Here is a 22,648-nt window from a genome sequence, read left to right on the forward strand (position 1 = left end):
GCCTGGCCTTAGTTTTATATAAAAGTTTTGCTGTGTGTCTATCTAATTTATTCCTCAATCTAGCGAGAATGTATTTTTTTAGAAACAGAATATGGAAGTTTATGCTTATTTATCATCTGGACACACTGTACTTGCACAAATACACAGGCGTTAATCCCAAAAAGTATTTGACCTACTTTTTCGTTCTATTATCCGCAGATAATGATGCATAAAACACTTCGTTCATAAAACGTTATTTTGTCTCGTTAATTACGTGGAAAAAAAGTGATGTGTCTTACGCCTCAGTTACTAGTTCAAGAACATATGTAATGCCTAAGAGAAAAATTACATGAAATTTATTTTGCTCTGACCTAGTTACAAAATAAGACCTAAGACCTCATATTATATAGACATATTCAAATCACTTACACATTAAAACATGTTTCTAGAGGTTTTTTGTCTTAAAAAATATATATTATACTGTATTACAACAGAGATGAAGAACATTTTACAGAAGGTGTTAACGAAAAGCAGTCTATATAACCTAAAATTAATATCATTCCATTTTGAGTAAGGTTGGCAATATTTGAAAAAGGGAAGGAGCACGAAAATGGACCTACCTTGTTTGATGTTTTTCTATTTTGGGCACTGGACGATAAAAGTTCACGATGAATTGTAATACTAAACGATTTAAATAATAATTTTCACAACAACACGCGACGATTCCAAGAATTCTTATGCTATGTCTTAATTTTGTTTATAATGTTGCAAATTCAGATGTCACGTTTTTGTTTTTCTTCTACCTTAATGTAAGGTAGATACTAGTGACGCTCCATCTGTAGAAGAAATGTAAGCATTGCTTGCTTTTTTGAAAATCGATCTTATTAAACCATCAAACTAATTTGTAAAACCTTTTTAAATATCACGCCATTTGTTCTTCAACGCGTTGAGTTACACGCAAATGTAACTCGCAAGTGTTCAAATCTCGGCCAGTTAATCAGCCAGCGCACGAAAGCGACTTTCGCATTGATTTGAAAAGCTCCGCCACACTATGCTCCTTGCGCTGCTTATCACAATGCTCCTCGCGCTGCCGCCCTTTCGCCCGATGGTGCTCTCTCTGCCCACACACTGTTCTACTTGAGCAATTAATTGCGACGCTCCGCAATTGTCATTTGTCTTTGCCATACAATGGAAGATGAATCTGTGGCAGCGTGCGCTATGAGTTGTTAGTATAGCTAATTATATCGATGTCATACAAAAAGTATATACATCATTCAAAAATGACGCGTGCGTCTCGTGTGCGCGCTCGATACATACTGCGACCACGCGATTATATGGCCATCCACTTACGCTCATATTGCCGGTCCTTTGACTAGCGCTAAAAAAACCGACAAAATAGGGAGCGGTGGGCACGACGAGGAGCATGACGTTCGGCATAACGAGTAATGTTGCCACACTACGTCTTTGCTTCCTTTCCTCGCTACTACGAAGAATTATCGCAGGTATGATCAGGGTGTTGTCATGTTTTTTTTTATCTATTTATAAATACTCTGCAAGATAGTTTATATCATATAATTTAAATTATTTCGGAAATGTCCCCGAAATCGAAGTATTCGGCTAAATTATTTAATTTAGCATAAAATGTACCTATATTGCCTAATTTTATTATATTTTTTACAGCAAGTGCTGTACTACGGAAAATTACATATAAAAATGCTTTCTTACACGCGGAAAAAAATAGAGTGTTTAATTTTACAGGGAATTTTTTTTGAAAATGCAAGAAAAAATTAATAGTTTAGTTGAAATAAAAACAAACTACTTTAAACTACGTTTAAAATTCTTGTGAGTTAACCAATCAATTACAGCGTTGTTTTGAGTTGTGTTTTATTTCAATGTTTAGCGTATTTTGAAGCTACGAGGCTAAACTCACGTTTAAATGTTAGCAAAAGTCACCGACGATGACTCGTGATGTCACGGGTGGAATAACAAAAAATCAAAGCGATGATTTCATGATACGCTAAAATTGACAAATATTTTGTTTTTATTTTATTACGTCAGGTCTTTATATCCTCGCTCAGATTAAGTTTAACTTGCCCTTTAAGGGTACCAATGGCGTCTTTGCTCCAGGAAATTTTAGAACCAACGTCGGATTCCTTTCACCTCTGCCGAGGATCCTCAGAGCATCTATTAAATTCTCTATAACAACATTGTTGATGTGTTCCCTACAGCAAAAGCAAGCATTTAAGAAACAAGCGGTGTTATCACTCCTGGAATTATGTCACAAACTTGACATGTTGCCATGTCTGCCTAAATCATGTTATTACCATACCCAGTGTTGTCAAAAATAATTTCTTAGATTGTTTGGCCACGTATAATGAAAATTCAATTTATAAAGGCTTTTGTAAGCCTGATTTGAAATTTAAATTTATGATGCGAAAAAACAAAAGGGTTTATACTGTGCAACTCGGTAAATCTTTAACTATGCCCAGTCTGCTGAAATCAGATAGTGGTATGATTTTTGAAAAAAATATTTTTCATTTTTAAAATTGTGTTAATTAAAAGAAAACAATGGCATTACAACAAAAGAAAAATATTTACACACAAACCAAAATTAAAGGTCAATTGCAGTTTCCTATACATTACAAAATACAATTTTTAAAAAAAGAAGAAAAAAAGCGTACCTTTAAAAAGCCACTACGAATCATTCTACACTTTAAAAATAAATAATGTATGACAATAATAATGAAATAGTAAAAAAATAAGAGAAAAAGTTTTTTGTGATAATGATAATCATAAAGCATTATATTGGTTACGCGAAGATAAGGTTTTAACCGAAAAGTATCAATTGATTCTGAAACACTCGGTTTCTGGTTCTATTTTACAAACAAAACTGTATTTTTAATCCTCTTTAACATAGGTCAACATAGGTTGCTTTTCTGAATGCTCTCACAGCCGTAGATAACGCTTTTATAGCTCGTAAATAGTGCAGTAAATACGCGCTGTCAAAACATTTTCTACTGCCGTGTGAGCGTTTAGAATAGCGGTCCTGAATGAAGAAAATATATATAAGTTAAATGACAGTACAAGTATGAATAGCAATTATATTTTAAACAATAAAAAATTGATGGATCATGCTTAAAACAAAATATTACTGGGCCAGCGATCTTTTTCAACGTTAATTGGAAACGTTAAAACGATAAACAACCGCAATGAGAAGTTTTTATGGCGTCGATTATTACCGACCATTGTGATTGAGCTACTAAAATAAATTATCAATTCCTTTTATTTTGAATGAGATTTATTTAAATGGTAAATTTCTTTCTTTTGTTTCAGCTTTACCTGGATACGCCATCCTCAGCATAGTTCTTAGTATTGCAGTGTTGGTTGTTGCGATTGTGGCGGGCGTTCTCTATAGGTAAGATATAAAATTTATTATGATCTAAATATTTACTATGTTCAAATTTACCAAAATGTGGTAATTTTTAAGTACTTATTTATGACATTTTTTTTTATTTTTAGTTTTATTTTTTCAACACCGATCAGTTTTTTTTCTCGGTTACCATGTAAGCTTTAAATCGTTCTTTCATGTCGACATTAGTTGGGACAGAATTGCTATATCCAGGGATACTATCCTGAATCTTGTCTATCTCGTAGAAAGTGAATTATTTAAGGATTTTTATTTTTTGCATGCAATTTGCTTTGCCTCTTATTTGGCCACACTGATAATTAAACGTCAAATAAATAGAAACATGTGAAACCAGACAAGATGGCTTTTATTAAAAACAGTATTGCGACTTTAAGCATTACCTGAAAACACTTAATTTAGTCGAATTGACCAAACCGTTTTTTTTCCGATTTTTTAAAAGTTTTATACATCATTTTACGTTTAATCATCAGTGCAGCCATTATAAAGAGCTAAACGTCGTTGCATTAAAAAAATAAAACCCTCCAAATGAATTACTTTCGAAGGGGAAGAGAAGATTCAAGATATCACCCCAAGGCCTCGATTACAATGGGAAGTTAACAGAGTTATCTTCAATTGTCTATTTAGTATAGTAGAACTGTTTGTATGCAAATGAGTATATTTTTATGTATTTCAAACATATTAAACTACACATAACCGACGACAATACCGTTCATTTTCATACTAATATTCATATTTATGTTTAAAGAAATATATCAACTTCTTACTCCATAGACTTAAGGAAGATACCTATTTATATTTTAAAGTAATAGCAGTGTTTTATACGATATTTCCTCAACTGCCGGGATAATGTATTTAAATATACGCACGCATTGTCGATAGTGTAGTGGGTCAATGAGTAATAATATTATTTTAGCTAAGTAAAAATGCGTCAATACCTTAGGTACAGATGATTCGAAATTCACCCATTTTCCGTCAATTGTTAATATTTAATCTTCAAGGTTCCCTAGTGAACAACAGCAGCTAACCGTGCATTGCAATTATCCTTGGTTGATGTTTGCGGGTACTCTGCAGTTTAACTCCTGGATGCGTTTTCACCTGCACCTTCCATGATATCCGCCGGGGTAAAGTACGGGTTATATCAGGACGCGTCGTGTCTGCGGACGTTCCCTTTCTTCCGATTGCTGACGTTTCGTGTGGGTGGAATAATAGACAGGTGCCGCGTATCGCAGATCATCCATTTGTTAAGTGATTTAAGACCAGCTCAAGGTAACCTTTTCAGTCATATACATCATTTGTCCGTCGTCACATCACGGCTAGTAAATGGCCTTCAGGAATTATATAATAACAGTTTAGCTTATGATGTACTTCCGTTATTAAACAGCTTGTAACTCCCAAACGTCTTTGTTATATTATTACTATTGTTTTGCTTCATTATTTACTTTGCCATTTGTATGCACTTGAGAAACGATTTTAGATAGACAGCCCAAGAAAAATCCTACCCCCGTTGAAAAGAGTTATCATACTGGCAGTTTAAGGGTAGTATACTCTATGTTCAACAGTATTACTCTGGACATCGACATTTTTCTCGTCTCTGAGGGAGTTTTTCGTTAAAAGATTCTCTTACTTTTTTAACATATTATTCTATGGATATTATGTATATTTATGTGTTTTTTTTACATGGAGAAATAATTTTACCTAATTATTTCTATATGTATGAATTAAGATATTCCATTTTGTAATGTACATATATATTAATCAATAAATTGAATTGAATTGAGTAAACATTCACTACCCTCCATCTAAAACTTCACCTTATATTTCAATACACCATTAATATATATTTAAAAATACCTTGTACATTTATCGTTTATATCGGAACAACTGTTCACGTATTGTTTTGCATAGTCGAGCTGTGAACAATAATTATCTTAATTGGTGTTGGGTATAATTTCAAGATTATGCAAGAACAATTATGCTACTAAGTGCACTATTAATGATGCTTCTAAGCCGTTTGCATCTAACTACAGTATTATCGAAGCCACTTCAGTATTCTCCATAGCAATATCATGTTTCCTTGAAACCCGATAATAATATTACGGTGTAACCTTCTCTAAGGAATAGGTAGTTTAGTTACGCAAAGTAGTAAAAATATGTTTTCAATATCAATGAAATTATTTTTGTAATCAGAGGGCCCTCCCTATCCAGTATTTCTGCTTTACACGAATAATGGAAAAGGTTTGTTTTTTTATTTTTTCCAGTTTAAATAGTTTTATCTACTAATTCGGGATGTTAACTTACTTCATATTTCGTTGCCGTTAAGAATATACGGCAATGCAAAACAACAATGTGTCATTTTATGTACCCATTCAGGAGTTCGATGTCCAATGTTTTTGTAGGTACCTGTCAGTTGCGAGCGAGTCTGTAAATAAATTGATGTAGCATGTATTGAAAAACAATTCTCTACCGAAAGTAGTGTAAACTTACATGAAGAGAATAACTAAAATATTAGTGACCAACCAAAGTTTCAGTTTCGGCCAGTGAAACGAGTTTCGGCCGCGAACTCAGCCGTAACCTGCTGTCAGGATGCGTCGGATCTCGTTCTGCTGTACTCGGGTGCATCGTATGGCTCGTCGGCCAGCAAAAAAAATAAAAACCAGTCTGATTTTTAATAGATTGAGTTTTTCTATTTACATTTATTGGTGGAACTGCATTTTAATTATAATAATAAAAATAAGTATAAAGTTTTACTCCACTTTTATTAAGAAATTTTTACCAGTGACCGGGTTTCGTCGTGACCGGCATCGTCAGACTGGTGGGAGACTAAACAAATTTATTTGTTATACACAAGTGCAAGCCGGGGTTGTAAATCATGATTATATATAATTATGGAAGTAAAAGAGGTTAAATTAAAATAATTTAAGTATAAAGTAATTACAATTGTATGAATTTCAGTTTTGTTTGAATTTATACAATAAAAACCGGTGAAAATTATATAATTTCCCATAGAATTAAAGACTTACAAAAAAATATGCATAACATAACGACTTATTAAAAAGCTAAAAAAAAAATAGCGAATTTGATAAATAAATTTATGCATTTAATTCAATGTGTTTAACAATAAAACCGCCTAATTTTGGGATTTTTAAGAGGATTTAAAATTATTCAAATGAGATTCTGTTTCGGTTTCAGCCGAAACTAGAACAGAAACCATTTTACAATTCAATAACTTTATTTTATAGTGACATTAAAATGTATTTTTGTTTTTGGACTATAAGCGTGTAATTAAAAAATATTATTATCTCTTTCCACGTAATACTCCGAAAATATATTTATAAATTCAAGAAAAATTTATTATTGTTTACAATGTGAATATAATTAAGCTTTATCCAAATGTTTGCTGAAAGTTATTTCATTATTATTTTTACTTTCAATATTCAGCATACACTCGCATTAATCACTAATAATTAACTCATTTATAACCAGTGTTTTTCAATGAAAAAATTGGTTTGTAGGCTATAAAAATGTTTTGCAACCATTTTGGAAAATCATTTTCAATTTTATCCCGGTCAAAATAGATTTTACTTTCTTTATTTTGTCAGTCCAATAAAATTTATATTATTTTAACATTATTACAGGAGATGGAGAACATTTTTGAAAATACGATATTGAAATCTAAGCTTTTGCAAGATTTACGACCTGTTTTTTTATGGTTTATGTAGCTATTTATTCACCGCGTAATATTCACCAAACTGCTAATGATTGAATGTTGATTTTTGTCAAATTAAAGAGCTAAAAATCCTTTTTTACCGTGAGTGAGATTCACCTGACTGAATTAATTCGCCTTGTAAGTACGTAACGCCTACGCCTCAAAATATAATTCATTTGATATATCTGTGCTAACACGGAAAAGGAGCATAAGTTTGTGTGGTGTAATTTTTCAAAATGACTGTTTTACTCATTTTTTCGGTTATAGATATCTTTGATACGACGCCAAAGTTATCTTAGATTTTTACTTCTTTTAACGGAAAATATGTGGCAACAATTACACTACGCAGGCGGATGATTCAGGTTTGATGTTGGAAGGAAGCCGTGTTATTGCGTTGCACTGGGGTCGTAAGTCGATTTGTGCCCGTAAATTTGATCAAAATATTTGTAAAAAGGCACGACTCGAGTCCAGGTCTATTTTCTTTGATTCTATTTTACAAATATCGACTTAGGCTTAAATGTTAAATCGCTTATTTATCGTTATGATGAGGAATTTTTAAACTTTTCTTTATTTTACTTGTGTGTCTGTAAATGGAGTATCTAATTATATGAATAACTCAATTTGGCAGAAAATTCAACTTATGCCCCTTACCCATGTCGGCACAGATATTTTCTTGGATCAGTTGGTGAATTCGACAATATTTTGAATTTTTCCAAATATTTTCAGACAAGGGCGACATTTTTTCCCCTAGATTTACATATTCCAAGATATATAGTTTCCGCAAAACTCTTAAAATTCGTCCATATTTTTTGTTAATATTCTCGGGCCATTTGTGTGTATACGAAATAAACATGTCTGCGTTTGTCATTCCGTTTATTTATTTTTATGTTAACTATATTCCATTTTTTCTTGGTCATTCTCGTTTTCAGCATCCATATACGTACATGTGCTTGATAGATATTTTCAAACCCTTGTTTTGGGTGCAGCTCTCACTTAAATTTGACAATATACTCATAATGCTTTTGTATAAATCAATTCATTTTAAAAATTGGTGGCCGTTTCGACAAAAAAATTTTTTGATCATTCCTGAAACGTTGGTCTTAATTTAGTTGGTTTTAATATTATCATCGTATTATTTTTACGGTCTCCAGTGGTATATATTTGCTTAAAACCTGGATGATTTTTATTACTTTGATGCACATTTGATGATCATTAAATGTTTTATTTATGCCATAACTGTTTAATAAAATTTTCGATGTATTAAAGCCTGCAATGATAAAACTGTTAAGAGTTTGATATTAAATCCCAAATGAATTTACCCTTCACTATAGAATGCTCAAGGTTATTCTAGATTTCAAAGTTACAAAAAAGGATGTGAAACCATAAATTAAAAATATTATAGCTGTATACGTCAAACTACCGGTTTCGTGACATACCCACCCTTTCGTCAGGACACTATCATGACAAGTATTTTTGTTATGTGGTGTTTTGTCCTTGAAAGGTGCAATATAAGAAGGATTGGGATTTTATTACTATTAGACAGGAGTAGACTGTATGAAATATTGTTTATCAAATTGCGTATAATTATTTTCTTATTATTTATCGCGCTTTAAATTTTGTCAAATATAAATTTTGTAAAATTAGATACTAACTTACGTTCAACATAACTTTGTTACCATAAACTTAACAAATAAAAAAACAGAGAATAAAATCAATGACAGATATCCACAGAAATATTCAATCATTATTATTATGAAAATATTTAAGCAATTGGCGGCCTCCGTGGCGTAGTGGTTAAGACGCTTGACTCACACACGAAAGGTTCCGGTTTCGATTCCCGGTGAGAACACAAACATTTAAATGTGATTTTTCTCAAGCCTGGGTGTTCTGTGATGTGATTCACCACTGTAATTGGGCCTCCTGGCCTGTTGTGGTGAAAAAAAAAAAAAAAAAAAAGTGTTTGGTGGCGAGCGTTGAGCGTTTTGTCACGCGGTCTCTTTGAACACTACACTTGTTACGATATTACATATGTATGTGTTCACTGCGCCACAAAATGCTCTCTACTATGGTCAAGCACATAGAGACAACATGCGAACCAAAAACAGATTTTGACAAAAACATGGCTCTAAAGTGAAAAAGATTTATATTTGCAATTCGGACGCTAGTGAAAGTTGGCCAATTTCAAATTATCCACAATATTTTGAGTTTGTCCAAATTTTTGTAGACAAGAACTGGATTCAACTCCCTGGGGAGCTGTTTATATGTACATATTACAACAGAGGTGAAGAACATTTAAGAGAAGGTAATATAGAAGTATAGGCATCTACAGGGCTTATGACCTGTCAATGGCTGGTTTAAGTGGCCACTTTACACACTGTGTATTCACCATTCACCATTTTCAAGCGTTGCCTAGTATGCAGGTAAAATAATTCAATTAGATGAATCTCACTCGCATAAATGAAGGTTTCAGCTCTTTAACTTCACAAACATCAACAGATTAAAGAATTGAAGGAATATAAATGTTCAAATATAGGCAAAATGGTGAATGTTACACAGTGTGTAAAGTGGCCACTTAAACCAGCCATTGACAGGTCATAAGCCCTGTAGATGCCTAGACTTCTATATTATCTTCTCTGAAATGTTCTTCATCTCTGTTGTAATATGATAATATAAACAGCTCCCCAGGGAGTTGAATCCAGTTCTTGTCTACGAAAATTTGGACAAACTCAAAATATTGTTGATATATTACCTGGTCCATGAAGAAGTATAGAAATTGAAAAAAATAACATTCTTAGGCGTTGCCTAGTATGCAGGTGAAATAATTCAATTAGATGAATCTCACTCCCATAAATAAAGGTTTCAGCTCTTGTAATATGTCAATTCAAATTATCCTGTTTGTGAAATACGGTTAATTATCTAATATACTGACATGATTTATAAAGCAAGATATTGCTTTTAAAAAAAAAGTTGTATTGAGGTTCTGATCTATTCGTGTTACCCTTCAAATGATATTTTTTTTTACGAAAACGTTAAAAACGAATAAACTCGGATGAAATTGTTGATGGAAATTAACAAGCCATATGCACCTATGTATACGAAAATCACATTATTTAAGAAGGGCTGAGAACGCTATGAGGCATAATTGATTTCACCATAAATTTGCCGCTAACATAATTTCAGATGAAATTTTCAACCCGAGCGAAAGTACACGGCATGAGGTAAATTCGTTTATATTTTGTGATTTTATGAGGAAAATAATTTTCCGTTTTCTCTAGGTACTTCGAAAAAGCCACGAATTTCTTGTCAACAGTAAATTTTTATGTCATAATGTATGTTTATTATTGGTATATTATTTTACCAGAAAAACGTATTGATATTATATATATATAATTTTGTTTTTAAGATGAATATTTAACCGTTTTGAGTCTTATATAAGATAATAAGTATTATTCTTCTTCTTCTTCAGTAAAGTTCCGCTCACTGCTTGTCAAAGGCCTTTTCCAAACGTTTCCATTCCGTCTTATCGTCCGCTTTAATCTTCCATGTTTCGTCAGCTATCGAGGAAATGTCACGGATCTATCTTTTTTGTGGCCTTCTAACATTTCTTTCATTTGCCCAAAGTCTCTACTAAATTATTCTGGGTGTCTACCGGCATTCATTTTGCCTCGCCAGGATTGAAATTTTTCTGCACTAACCATGATATCTACGGCTCTGGTTTGGCGTCTTATTTCTTTGTTTCTTATTTTGTCTCTTAGACATACACCGAGCATCTGTTTTTCCATGGATGGTTTCCTGCATTTTAGTTTCTGGCTACTTTTCTCATCATCACAGAGATGGTTTCTAGTTCGTATATGTATATCGAATCATCTGTCCGTAAGTACATGAAAAATCATGTCTATTGCCGGTGACGACATACGGACGTGAGTGCTATAAAACAATAAAATAATTTGTCAACACGTTGATTACAATTTAAAGTCTGTTCATTTTTACAAGAATTTCCAAATAAACAAACCAACTACGTAAGACCCAACGGAGAATAGCCTATTTCACACATATCACTTCAATCTAAACGGCACGGTAAAACTATAGTGCATTGACATTTATTAGATTCGTTATTATCTTTTTAAATTTGATGATATATGCATTTTTTGTTTTTTAGACAACTCCATAGTTAATGATTTTAATAGAAATATTAATAAAAACGCCTCTGTTAATGTATTGTTTTTTTTAAAGAAATTATAGCGTTCTTGTAATTTACGTAAATATTTCAATTTTATTTACCATTTTCAACGAGTTGTAAATAACTCACTATATAAAATGGAAATTATGTTGAGGTAGAGTGGGGTTTGAACCTCGGCCCTCTGATCCTTGAGTCACCAATACTAGCCACGGGACCACAACCCGATTCAAACGATATAGTAAAACTTAACAAATGAGATTTTAATGATAATTTTATCAAAATCATTATTTACATTTAGCGAGTACTCTCACTTAAAAATCCTGCAAAAGGAAATCAACGTGAGATTAGTCGGTCTCATGATGTACTGGTTATTACGCTTGCCAGGCATTTTTTAAAAATAAATAAGTATTTAACAATTAATATCGATCGACTGTTTTGTATTTTATCATGCCGTGTAGATTTTTGCCGTAGTGTGAAATGGGCTCTTGGTTTGCACGTGCACAAGTCCAATCTCCGTGAATATACGGTATGTTATTTATTTAAAAAAAAAAAGACTTAACAATCACTCAAAAATTTAAAGACAACCATGGTGAGATTCAAATTAAAATACGTTCAAGTTTTAGTAAAAAAAAAACACTAAAAACAAGTGATTCTTTCTTCCTAATTAACTGGTGGGAAACGGATTCACACGTGAATGCGGGGCAAGAGATAGCGGGGGCAAAACTTTAAATTTTCTACGATATTGTGGACTGTATTTTAAATTTTCATTTAAATAAATAAATATCATTCTATGCACTAGTGTCAATCAGTCATAACCTCAACAAATGAAATGAATCAGGAATGGAAACCACTAACCTGGTTCGTTTTTGATGGAATTGCTTGGGTTTGACGGTCACTTGCGAGCGGCACCAGCTATTGGACAAACACCAGTCTGATGCTCAACACTAGTGGTTGGAGGAAACAATGAGTTTGATGCGGCACACGTTTAACAAAATAATTTATACGAAATGAGGTCTTGCTGTGGCGAGTTATCAAAGGATACTGAAGGTTGGAAGAGAACAAGTGTTGTGGTTACAAAAGATGTAGAAACTGTGACAATAATTAACAATTGCACACCCACATAATCCGCAACAATCCGTAAGGCGTAAAATTTCCACTACATCTTGTATTTTTAATCGAAATCGTAAACCACAAAATACGCCTGCGTTGTTTGTTTGTCCGTCACAGAAACGCTTCTGAAATGGCAAATTGTAGTCACGTGAAAATCCCTATTTAGGGATGGGAATTATAAAGCTAGGTATTAAAAATAAAAATAACAATGAAAGCACTCTCCCTATTACCTGGAAACCATTTTAAAGACCAAGGGTCTTCCTATCGGCTTTGTTTATACTCAAAAATCCTTTTTTTGTTGTTGAAAATACAGTAAGGTAAATTAACTTTAGTTTTTGAAATTTAATTTTCGTTAACAGCAATTGTAATTAAATTTTCCTCTGCTGCTTTCATTGTCCTTTTACTGTGAGTTTGGAAAATTATATTGAGGGATTATTTCGGATATTATCATACTTCATCATAACAAAAAATTTAAATCACAAGAACATTTTATAACCACTATGGCTTTTTATAAATTTAAATTTTTCATTAATATATATTGAACAATTTAATTAATGTGAATTCAACAATTTCATTTGATAACAATTAAATAATGAAATATATATGCTTAGAAGGCAATGTGTGTATTAGTGTCCTCAATAGACTTAATAACTACTGGACCGATTTACGCGCGGTTTTCAGCGAAACGTAGATCTTTGCCATAAACATATTTATAACTTTTAATAACTTCAATTAAAAACAAAGGAGCAGAGTTTGACATTAGCAAAATGAATTCCATATTTGAAAATTAATTATTTTATGTTTTGGAATTCAAACACAAACAAGTCCTCACGTACCTACTTAGGTACCTATTTAAGTACCTTATTTGAATATGAATTATTTTTTAATTTTGAATTCAATCATAAACAAGTAACTACTTACAAACGAAAAGTTGCAACATCTTTTTCCTTTTATCTGAACATTTTTAACACGTTTTCACGCACAATCAGGCATTTGGGTTTTCAATAAAATATCAAGATAAAGTCAAAACCAGCTGGCGGTTAAAAAACGAATGAATATGCGTTGGCCATGACTGAGTGTTTGGGCATAAGATAAGTGTCATAACTTAAGAGGGGTAAGACTGCGTCCATGTTTACTAATAGGTTAATGGTTTTACTTGAGCAAACCTGTTTCTTTGGTTACGTAAAAGCATTATGAAGCAAACTTTTAAAGTATATTTAATAATGATTTATCTTGAGGGGAAGCACGGTCTGATTTTACTTCATATGAACAAATTCTCGTATTTTCACCCTGGATTATGGCACTATTAATATTTACCATCGGTGGGTGTCAATAGTTTTGCTTTATTGATAAATAGTTTATTATGGGAATTAGAACCATCCAAAAACCTAAAAAAACGTCCAGTTTTATCTGCGGTCTTCGGGCACACGGTTGAAAAATAGAATATGAAAACTATTTTTGGATAACACAAAACGTACCGATACAGATAATTTTATTCCTTTACTCTGTTTTAAAAAAATAGCATAATCGGTTAAGTTTTGAGGGGCGGAAAATCAAGACACCAATTATATCATCATGGAAAACCTACACAACACCTTCACCATAGTTATTGGCGAAAAATACAAAACCAACATGGCATGCATTTAAATAAGCAACCCTTCCATGCACTAATCAGGTAATGAAAATATTTTATTATGTGAGAGAAATAATTAAAAAAGAGGGAGGGGATGAATGGAGAGGCCCCAAGCCCTTCGCCTTACATTAATGCTTTAAACATTAATTAAATAATTTGATTTAATAAAGATGTATGTTGTCGGCCTCGTGGTGTAATGGTCAGCGAATCCGCCTACCATGCAAGAGGTCTCGGGTTCGATTCCCGACATGGTTTATATGAAAGATTATTTAAAAAGGGTTTTTATACTAGAATATTTCATAGTCCCTGGACTGGTACCTGAAGCGTAAGACTAATCACCTTACCTTTATGTAACAATAATGATCAAGATACGCTGCGATTGGTGTACCAATGCAGTGCCCTATGCATCATTAATTACTGAAAAGGAATGATGATGATGATAAATATATAAATTTAATTTAATATACAGTTGTAAAATAAACAATGTAATGTAAATTTAAGAAATTTAATTTAATTTGAATTAAAAAAATTTGATAATAGGAAGATACTATTAAAAAAAAAAAACAAATCAACCATCAGTTCGTTTGTCTGTAGGGGTAGACAGCAGGGGCAAATGCTCCTTATAATCGATTACATTCAGCTTACCATATTTTTTTGACATCGTAAGTAATGTTTTATAATACTGGAGTATTATTAGGAAAAAACACATCACCAAAAAAATCTATTACTTTTCTTGGGTAAGTAAATTTAAATATTCCTTTATTCCACACAGCGACCAGTTGCGCCTCTATTGGTCAAAATTATTACTACTGGATTACACGAGATTACTCTGCTCACTTTAAAATCATTCATTCAAATACGTCTTTAACCTAAAACTTTAGAATCTCATTCGAAAAATTACACTTGCGATTACAGTAAAATCTTGCAGCTTTCATTAATGCAATTTAGTCTTTCAATACTTTTTCATAAGGGCTAGTATTCTTTAAAATACATCAATTTGACTTACGACAGTCTAAGGGAGGTGACAATATACGCACTCGTTACATAACATGAGAAAGAGATAACGAATATATTTTGTTTGTCTTAACACGAAAGTTACAATAATAAGTAAGTAATTGACAGTAATTGATCATACTTATGTTTCGGTGGTTTGAAAGTAAATTTGCTTTAAAATAAATTAACATATTGATATTTTAATCGAAACGAATTGATATTTTAATCCGTAATATAGTATGAATCCTTTAGTGGGTTTAAAAAAAAACAAAGAATCGCTAATTGTTTTTTGATTGTAATACGTTTTTGTACATACGATGACAGTTGAATATTGTAGGTTATTCTTCAGTAATTTAGTTAGAGTTATGATAAAAACGTTACTAGTGTATAGTGTTAAGAATAAATATATATGAAGAATTATAATATATATAACTTATGTCGTTTTGTGAATAATAATGTGATATAAAAGTCGATGAAACAATGATTCTTAAAACGTAATTTATGTTTTGTTTAGTGAACTATCGTACTCGGTAAGGAATACTTTAAAATGATTTAATTATTATCATTTATTAATAAATAGTGTTTTATTTCAAGACAAGTTATAATAGTCTGATTTAACCAAAGATGCGCTGGTGCGCTAATGAATTATTTAGTTTATTAATTCCTTTTCTGACACTTAGCCCAAAACGCGAAATAGCCGCGCGGTTGGGTCGTTGCTTTCAAACGATGAAGGCGGGGGTCCGAGTCCACAGGGGTCTCAATTTTTTTTGCAATTATGTTTTTTAAAATTGTATTTTTTAAATCAAATGTTTGTGCTACTTAAAAAATATTTTTGCTGAAACTATTAGCCGCTGGAGCCATTTGTTAGGAATTATTGATTAAATATAAAATAGACTTGTTTTTTATATGCCATACTACTGCTATGGACATTTTATCAGAATTTTCATAGCTTACCAATTTAAAAACTCACCGCTCGCTACTAGTAGACAGAGAGAATACAACGCCCCACCACACGTTCCCTTATATTGACCTTGCATCCACACATTGAACATTTTTTTAAAAACCATATTCTTGATAAGAAAACACTTGTTTTTGACTAAACTATTTTATCAACATATTACATTTTGTTCTATTTATATAAAATGCCTTGAAATATCTCTGTTCATAGCTTCCTTTTATTAGTTATTTTAATTCTACTATTTTTTATATTTTAATTGTATTGTTCATTTTTTCGTGTTATGTGTTGATTTAAATACGTATTTTATTATATTAAAATATACAAAGATTTATAATATTAACATATTTGGCTTAATATATATTTTTATTTTTAAAAAACATGAATTTTTAAGATTTATAAAAAAAAAAATTATACAAGGATAATATTTAAAATGAACCTTAAAATGTAGCAGCATATTCAGTAGAAAGTTTAAATAATAAAACATTCTACAGTAAAACAACAAGAAAATCATAAGTACTGTTTCACACAGCTAGACAAAGTGAAAAAAAAAACTATATGTATATATATTATGAAATGCATGAATAAATAAATATAATTACCATTCAACATCTTTAAAAAAGTTCAAAAGGTTTGTTCTATAGGAACAATACCCTACACTAAATATATCAGATACTTGGGAATAACTATTGCCGAGTTCATGAAGTCTATTTAATACGGCATTACAATTATACACTGTCCGTGAATTGTTGCTACAAAACGGTGGCACCTGTCTAGTCATTCTTCCAGGCTCCCTAAAGTTTATGAGAGATAATAGTTCAGGGCAATCCCATATTGAATTTACAATTTCGACTAAATTTAAAAGGTCTATAATTTTTCTTCTATCGTTAATTTTTAACAAATTTAATGTTTTTAGTTATAAATCGTAATTTAAAAATTCATTTTGTTATGTATAGGGTGTTAAAATTAGTTTTATCCGTTTCTTTTTGTTTGTTTTCTTCTTTATTCCCTTAACTGAGCGCGAACAGAATGATGTGTCGAAAATGCTCAATTTTGTCTTATAATGAACGTAGTTATGCCGAAAGCAGCCAGTCCACAATAAAAAAAGAGAATTTGATGTTATCGGGTGCAATTAAATCAATTTTATGTTTTGCTCAATTAATCCCACCTAAAAATGATGTCGATCACAAAACCGACATTTCTCAATTTGCTTAAAACACCCACAGTACGAGAAAAATCGTAAAAAAGAGTAATTGAAAAATTGTTATAACCAGTCGAAGGTTTTTGTTTGTAATATAAAAAAAAACTAATGTATTCATTGTTTTTCATTTGTTAAAGTCAAAAATATTCCAACTAGTGAGTAGATTTAAAAAAAAACACTCTTTTTACTAAGGTGCGATTATCTTAGTTTCACTTTTCTATAGCTGGCTGCTTTCCGCATAACTACGTTCAATTGATATTCCATTTTTAAGGCTTATAACTAAATGAAATAAGGTCGGTATGTAACGTAAAAGCAAACACAATAACTTGTAGAGCAGAAAATGTTTTTTTGAATGACCTTATAATTTGGTTTTACTTTTAGTGCATATTTTTATATTTGGAAAAAACGGGAACGCAATTTATGTTTACACCAGCATTGAATAAATGAATTTAATGTGATTATGCAGAAAGCAGCTACCCACAGAAAAGTGAAACTCAGATAATAGCACTTAGTGAAAAGAGTGAATAATCAAATTTACACAGCAGTTGAAATATTGTCGACTTTTGATAAATGATAAACATTGAATACATTAGTTTTTTTTTAACATACAAACAAGAATGTTATTATGTATGTATTTGAAGGGTTTTAATCATTTTAAATGTACGGTAAAAATTTTCTAGTGCGTTGGGTGTTTTTTGCAAATTGAGAAATGCCGTTTTTGTGATCGAAATTATTTTCAGAAGAGGATTATTACAGTTTTTTGTATGAAAACGGAGTAACTGCTTTTAACAGATCATAAAATTGACCTTACTGCACCCGATAACACCAATATCTTTTTTTTTTCAAAATTGTGAACTGGCTGCTTTCGGCATAACTACGTTCAATTGGTCGTTAATGCAAACGAATATTATATTTTGTTTATGCAAATGAAGCGAATTTTTTTTCATGGAAAAATCTTTTGACTCGAAACGAACATCACTCAATTAATATCATATACTTTTATTAGCATTTTCTACACGAGGGTTGTTGTGAATATTTTACGAAATTCTTGAAAACATTCCAGAGATATCATAACACCTTTTAACCTAAAAAAATTGGCTTTATAAAAACACATGCACACATTTTTAGAAATTCACCATATCTAGACAGAAAGAAAATCGACTTACGAATATAAATACCCACTCAAAGAGAAATATTTTTTAATTTTATTTGTGAAGCGTTAACTTTGTGATTATTCATTTTTATAAAATATACGAGTATAAAACAACTTTGTTTTTAAAAACTATTTTTCTTTTTAATTTTCCACCTACCGGTTCCAAAGCAAACAAGCTTCTTCATCAAGGTTTATTTATTTATTTATTAAATGAAAACAACAGCCAATACAACAAATAAACCATAATTATAGGCCAATTATAGTTTTCTTTACATAACTAAATACGATGTCAAAAAATAAGAAAAAAAGCGTACATCGAAATAGCCACTCCGCATCATTCCAGACGTAAAAAAATACAATAATAATGAAATAAAAAATAATAAAAGAACAAGTTTTTTGTTTAATTGGACTTAAAAATCCTTTCGCCGGCGGATCTATACGGAGTAACCCCATATCAGATTTCCCTTTTTTCTTCTTTCAAACAAGAAAAAATAATTACAATATTAAAGTGTACAATTTTTATTTTATTTATGTTAACATTTTACAAAAGAAATGGATAACATTTTCAAAAAGGTATCACGGATGGCTAGTCATTTACAAGGCTTATGACCGGTCATTTGCTCGTTTAAATGTCCACCTTAAGCGCTTGGTAAAAAGCAAAATTCTTCTATAGTTGAACATGCATATTTCTTCAATTCTTCTAAATGTTGATTTTACTGAAGTTTAATAGATGAAAACTTTGTTAATGCGGGTGAGATTCAGCCAACTAATTTCTGTCACCTGCATACTACGTAAAGCTTGAAAACGTTTTTGGATGTTATGTTTCTTGGACCAGTTGGTTTTATTAGCAATATTTTAAGTTTGTCTAAATATTTGTATAAAGACTGGATTTAATCTCCAAGGAAGCCATTAAGGATTTAAATGTTACAACAGAGATGAATAATATTTTAGGGATGGAATACGACAGTGTAGGCATTTACAGGTCTTGAGACTTGTTATTGGCTGATTTAAGTGTAAAATTCACAATTTTGCTCATGTGTGTGCATGCACAAGCTTTCAATTATTCATTACTTCATTTGCCCAATCGATCATTTAAAGAAGTTTGCCCACCACATACTGCACACCGTATCTGAGGACATAAGTCTCCTTGGCGGTGCTCACTTTTACGGAAAAATTGCTCGTTGCCGAATGAGAAAAGTTGCCCAAAAGAGTTTGCTGTCTTTGTGCTGAAAAAAGTAAAAAAGTATAATGACGAGTTATAAGCGTTATAAATGTTTTGACATCCATGTTCTCTTTTTTTATAAGTTCTCTTCTATTTTCGTTACGCCGGCAATATCAGTTAAATGCCTTTTTTTTTTTAAAGGAGATCATTTAAACAATATATCTTTTGATGATGGATTTTATTTTTAAATACATTTTTACTCACGACAAAAAGAAAAAATACTTAATTTTATTTTGAAAAAATATTTAACTATATTTTGTTGAAAACAAATTGTGAAATCTTAATGAGAACTGAAAAATACTTCACTTAACAAATATTGCAGGCGCATCGACGATATTTTAAATACCATAACTTAGATAATTTTGCGGAAAGTTTATTAAAGTCTGTAAACATTTAGGCACACTCAAAGTATTGACTGTGTACCGTATTTGAAACAAACAAAAAAACACACAATTAAGACGTTTTTCGTAGCGTTGGAAAGAGAGGATAGAACGCCATGTTACTATTTTTGCATACAAAACTAAATTTTTCTACATTCATACCTCTTTTCATTTACGCACGCCGATTATTTCGATATTTGACAGGTCCGTCTTCAAGTATTTGCTGAATTTGGTCAAGACGTGTTTTTCTAGGTCTTCCTCGTTTTTCACACCCATCAACATTCGCGTCGTTAATCCTTTTAGCTGTTCTTTCGCTGTCCATTCGCTCTAAATGTCTAAACTAACGCATCACTCCTTTCTTAATTTTGTTGAAAATGTTTGTCTCTTAGACTTTTGTTACCAAAAAATGCAGATCTTTTTTGTTGTTAACAAGAAGCATAGTATAGTCATAAGTTTATTTCAATTATCAATTATAATCCATAGGAGTGATACAATAATTTATCTTTTAATTTTAAGGATTAGTTTCGTGGATTTTCAAAGCATCTTCAGGTGACTAAATCTTATTTGCGTTAAGTGAATTGAGAAACCGTTTCTGGACCCTGAAATATGCAAATGATCTCTCGTGTTCTTCCAACCCTAGCACGAGCGAAGGGGGTAGTTTCTCGCGATAATTGCGAACGTTTTGACCCAATTTTAAACAAAACAAATGCCGTATTTCGAAGCAAACTTTCAACCCCAGTTATGAATTTTCATCATTTGAATTTCACACTTTTTTTAAACGAAGTTAATTTATTAGTTAAGTTAAAGCTTTATAAGTACCAGCAGACAATGACTGTTTTATTTTTTTAAATGTTGGGAATTAAAAAAAAAAACAAAGAGTTATGTTTTAGACCATTTCTGACAAGTTAAAAAAAAATATATAATTACACTAAATAATGTAAAAAAAAAAAAAATTATCAAATAAATAAAGACGATAAAAATACTATTTAGCCTTTCAATGTAAATATTGATAACAGTTTTTATATTTCAAACAGAAATGTAAAATGGGAAACTTGTTAATATTGAACTATGTCAGTAGTAAGTACCTATGCAAACCAAATTTAAAATTGCAAATCCAAGATATTGGCTTAATTGTAAGAGTATGTTGATTTTTTTTGAACTTTTTTTTTATTTAGTATTCGATATTTTTATAAATAATAATTATTTGTCAAGGTGATAATTTGATAAAATCGATTTTTTTTCCAAATATTGGAACCTGTCATATAGGTTACGTTATTTACAAAAATGAATCAAATAATTGATATGATGATTAATAATTGATAAAGATTCGTGAAAGCTCTCATGTGAAAAGCTCTTTATTTTTACGGAACCAGAGAGTTTCTTTGCAGTTCTTTAAAAATATTTGTTTATCTGGTAGCTAAACAAATTAAAAAATCTAGAGCACTCGAACAAACAACGGATGTTTATTTGACTGGATTGTCCAAAACATAAAATATTTTTTCTCCAAACCAGTGAAGAAAAGACTTGTATCGAATTAATATTTTCAATTGGTGGAAATATGGCCAACTATTAAATGTCACTTTTTACGAACTTTGAAGGGGAGCTATTTTTAAGTTTGATGGGATTTTAGTTAACAAGCTTAATTCTAGTGTCAGTTGATGCAATAAAAATGTGTTTCTCCAGAACTTTTTTTTACCATAGTGTGTTTACGTAAAATACTGAACAATTTCATTTTTTTCTAGACTTCTCTGGCGTATATTTTGCTATCTAAAACAAAGACGCTAAAACAATTTATTTTTGACTTATCATTTTTATCCATCTTACAACAGATATGACAAACCATCTTTATAAATAGAGTAATAGCGGACAAAGCAAGACATGTTTGACATATCATATTTCGTCATCCACAACAAAGACGGCTAAACATGATGTGTTTGACATATCATAAATTGTCGAACATTACTCAATTTTTGAAGAAGTGTTAAACATGTCTCGCGTCATGTCATGTTTGTTGTTTTTGTCGCAATTTTCCGTCTTCGAAAACAAAAAATATATATAATATAAAGTGACACGGCTAATATTTTCTAACCCCATTAAACTAAAAATAGTGTACTACTTAAAAATAGACGTACTGTATCTGAATTTTGCTATTCATATAAATTATTAAATAATAAAGTGGACTTATTTAACCTACTCTTTAGAATTAATCTTAATGTCCCCTTTTGCGTGACAAGAAATATGTATTTTTTCCATCTGTCAGTCTGTTGCACTAACTATGCACAACACTCTTTCTTCTGTCGTTCTTGCTCAAACAAAAATGGCTTTTTTTATCTATTGATGTATTTAACATGCCCCTTAATTTATTTAAAAATAAATTAAGACTCATTCTTTCTGGCTGCGATACGCTCCCACTTGCTATTCAATTATGCTTGTGCGTACACACACCTGAACACTTACTCCTACACAAATATACACAAACACACCTCTACACTTACATAAAAATACACACAAACACACCCCTTTGTTTGCCACAATTTAACTTGTATGATATTTATTTCAAAACTTCGCTGGTCTGCCTTTAAACTGTATCTTTTTTATGTTATTATATCATTGTTGACTGTTTGTTTCTGTAAAATAAATAAATTTCATATTTTTCCAGATTCTATTTTTTGAGATGAATCCGGTGATATAGATAATATGTGATGATAC

General features: G+C 31.2%; 1 protein-coding gene across 1 annotated transcript in view; it reads left to right on the forward strand.

Annotated features, from left to right (window-relative positions):
- The window catches only part of LOC148282708 (atrial natriuretic peptide receptor 1-like), a gene marked incomplete at its 3' end in the record, with an annotated part of 177,922 nt that overhangs the window by 65,324 nt on the left and 89,950 nt on the right, over positions 1–22,648 (forward strand). Inside the window, exon 7 of the mRNA XM_088224655.1 lies at positions 3,313–3,394. Within this exon, the coding sequence (XP_088080781.1) occupies positions 3,313–3,394 (82 nt within the window). The remainder of the gene's footprint in view (positions 1–3,312; positions 3,395–22,648) is intronic.

This window comes from Micrasema longulum, unplaced genomic scaffold, assembly GCF_059751315.1.
Source record: "Micrasema longulum isolate JH-2025_06_02 unplaced genomic scaffold, ASM5975131v1 h1tg000303l, whole genome shotgun sequence".
NCBI classification, from domain to species: domain Eukaryota; kingdom Metazoa; phylum Arthropoda; class Insecta; order Trichoptera; family Brachycentridae; genus Micrasema; species Micrasema longulum.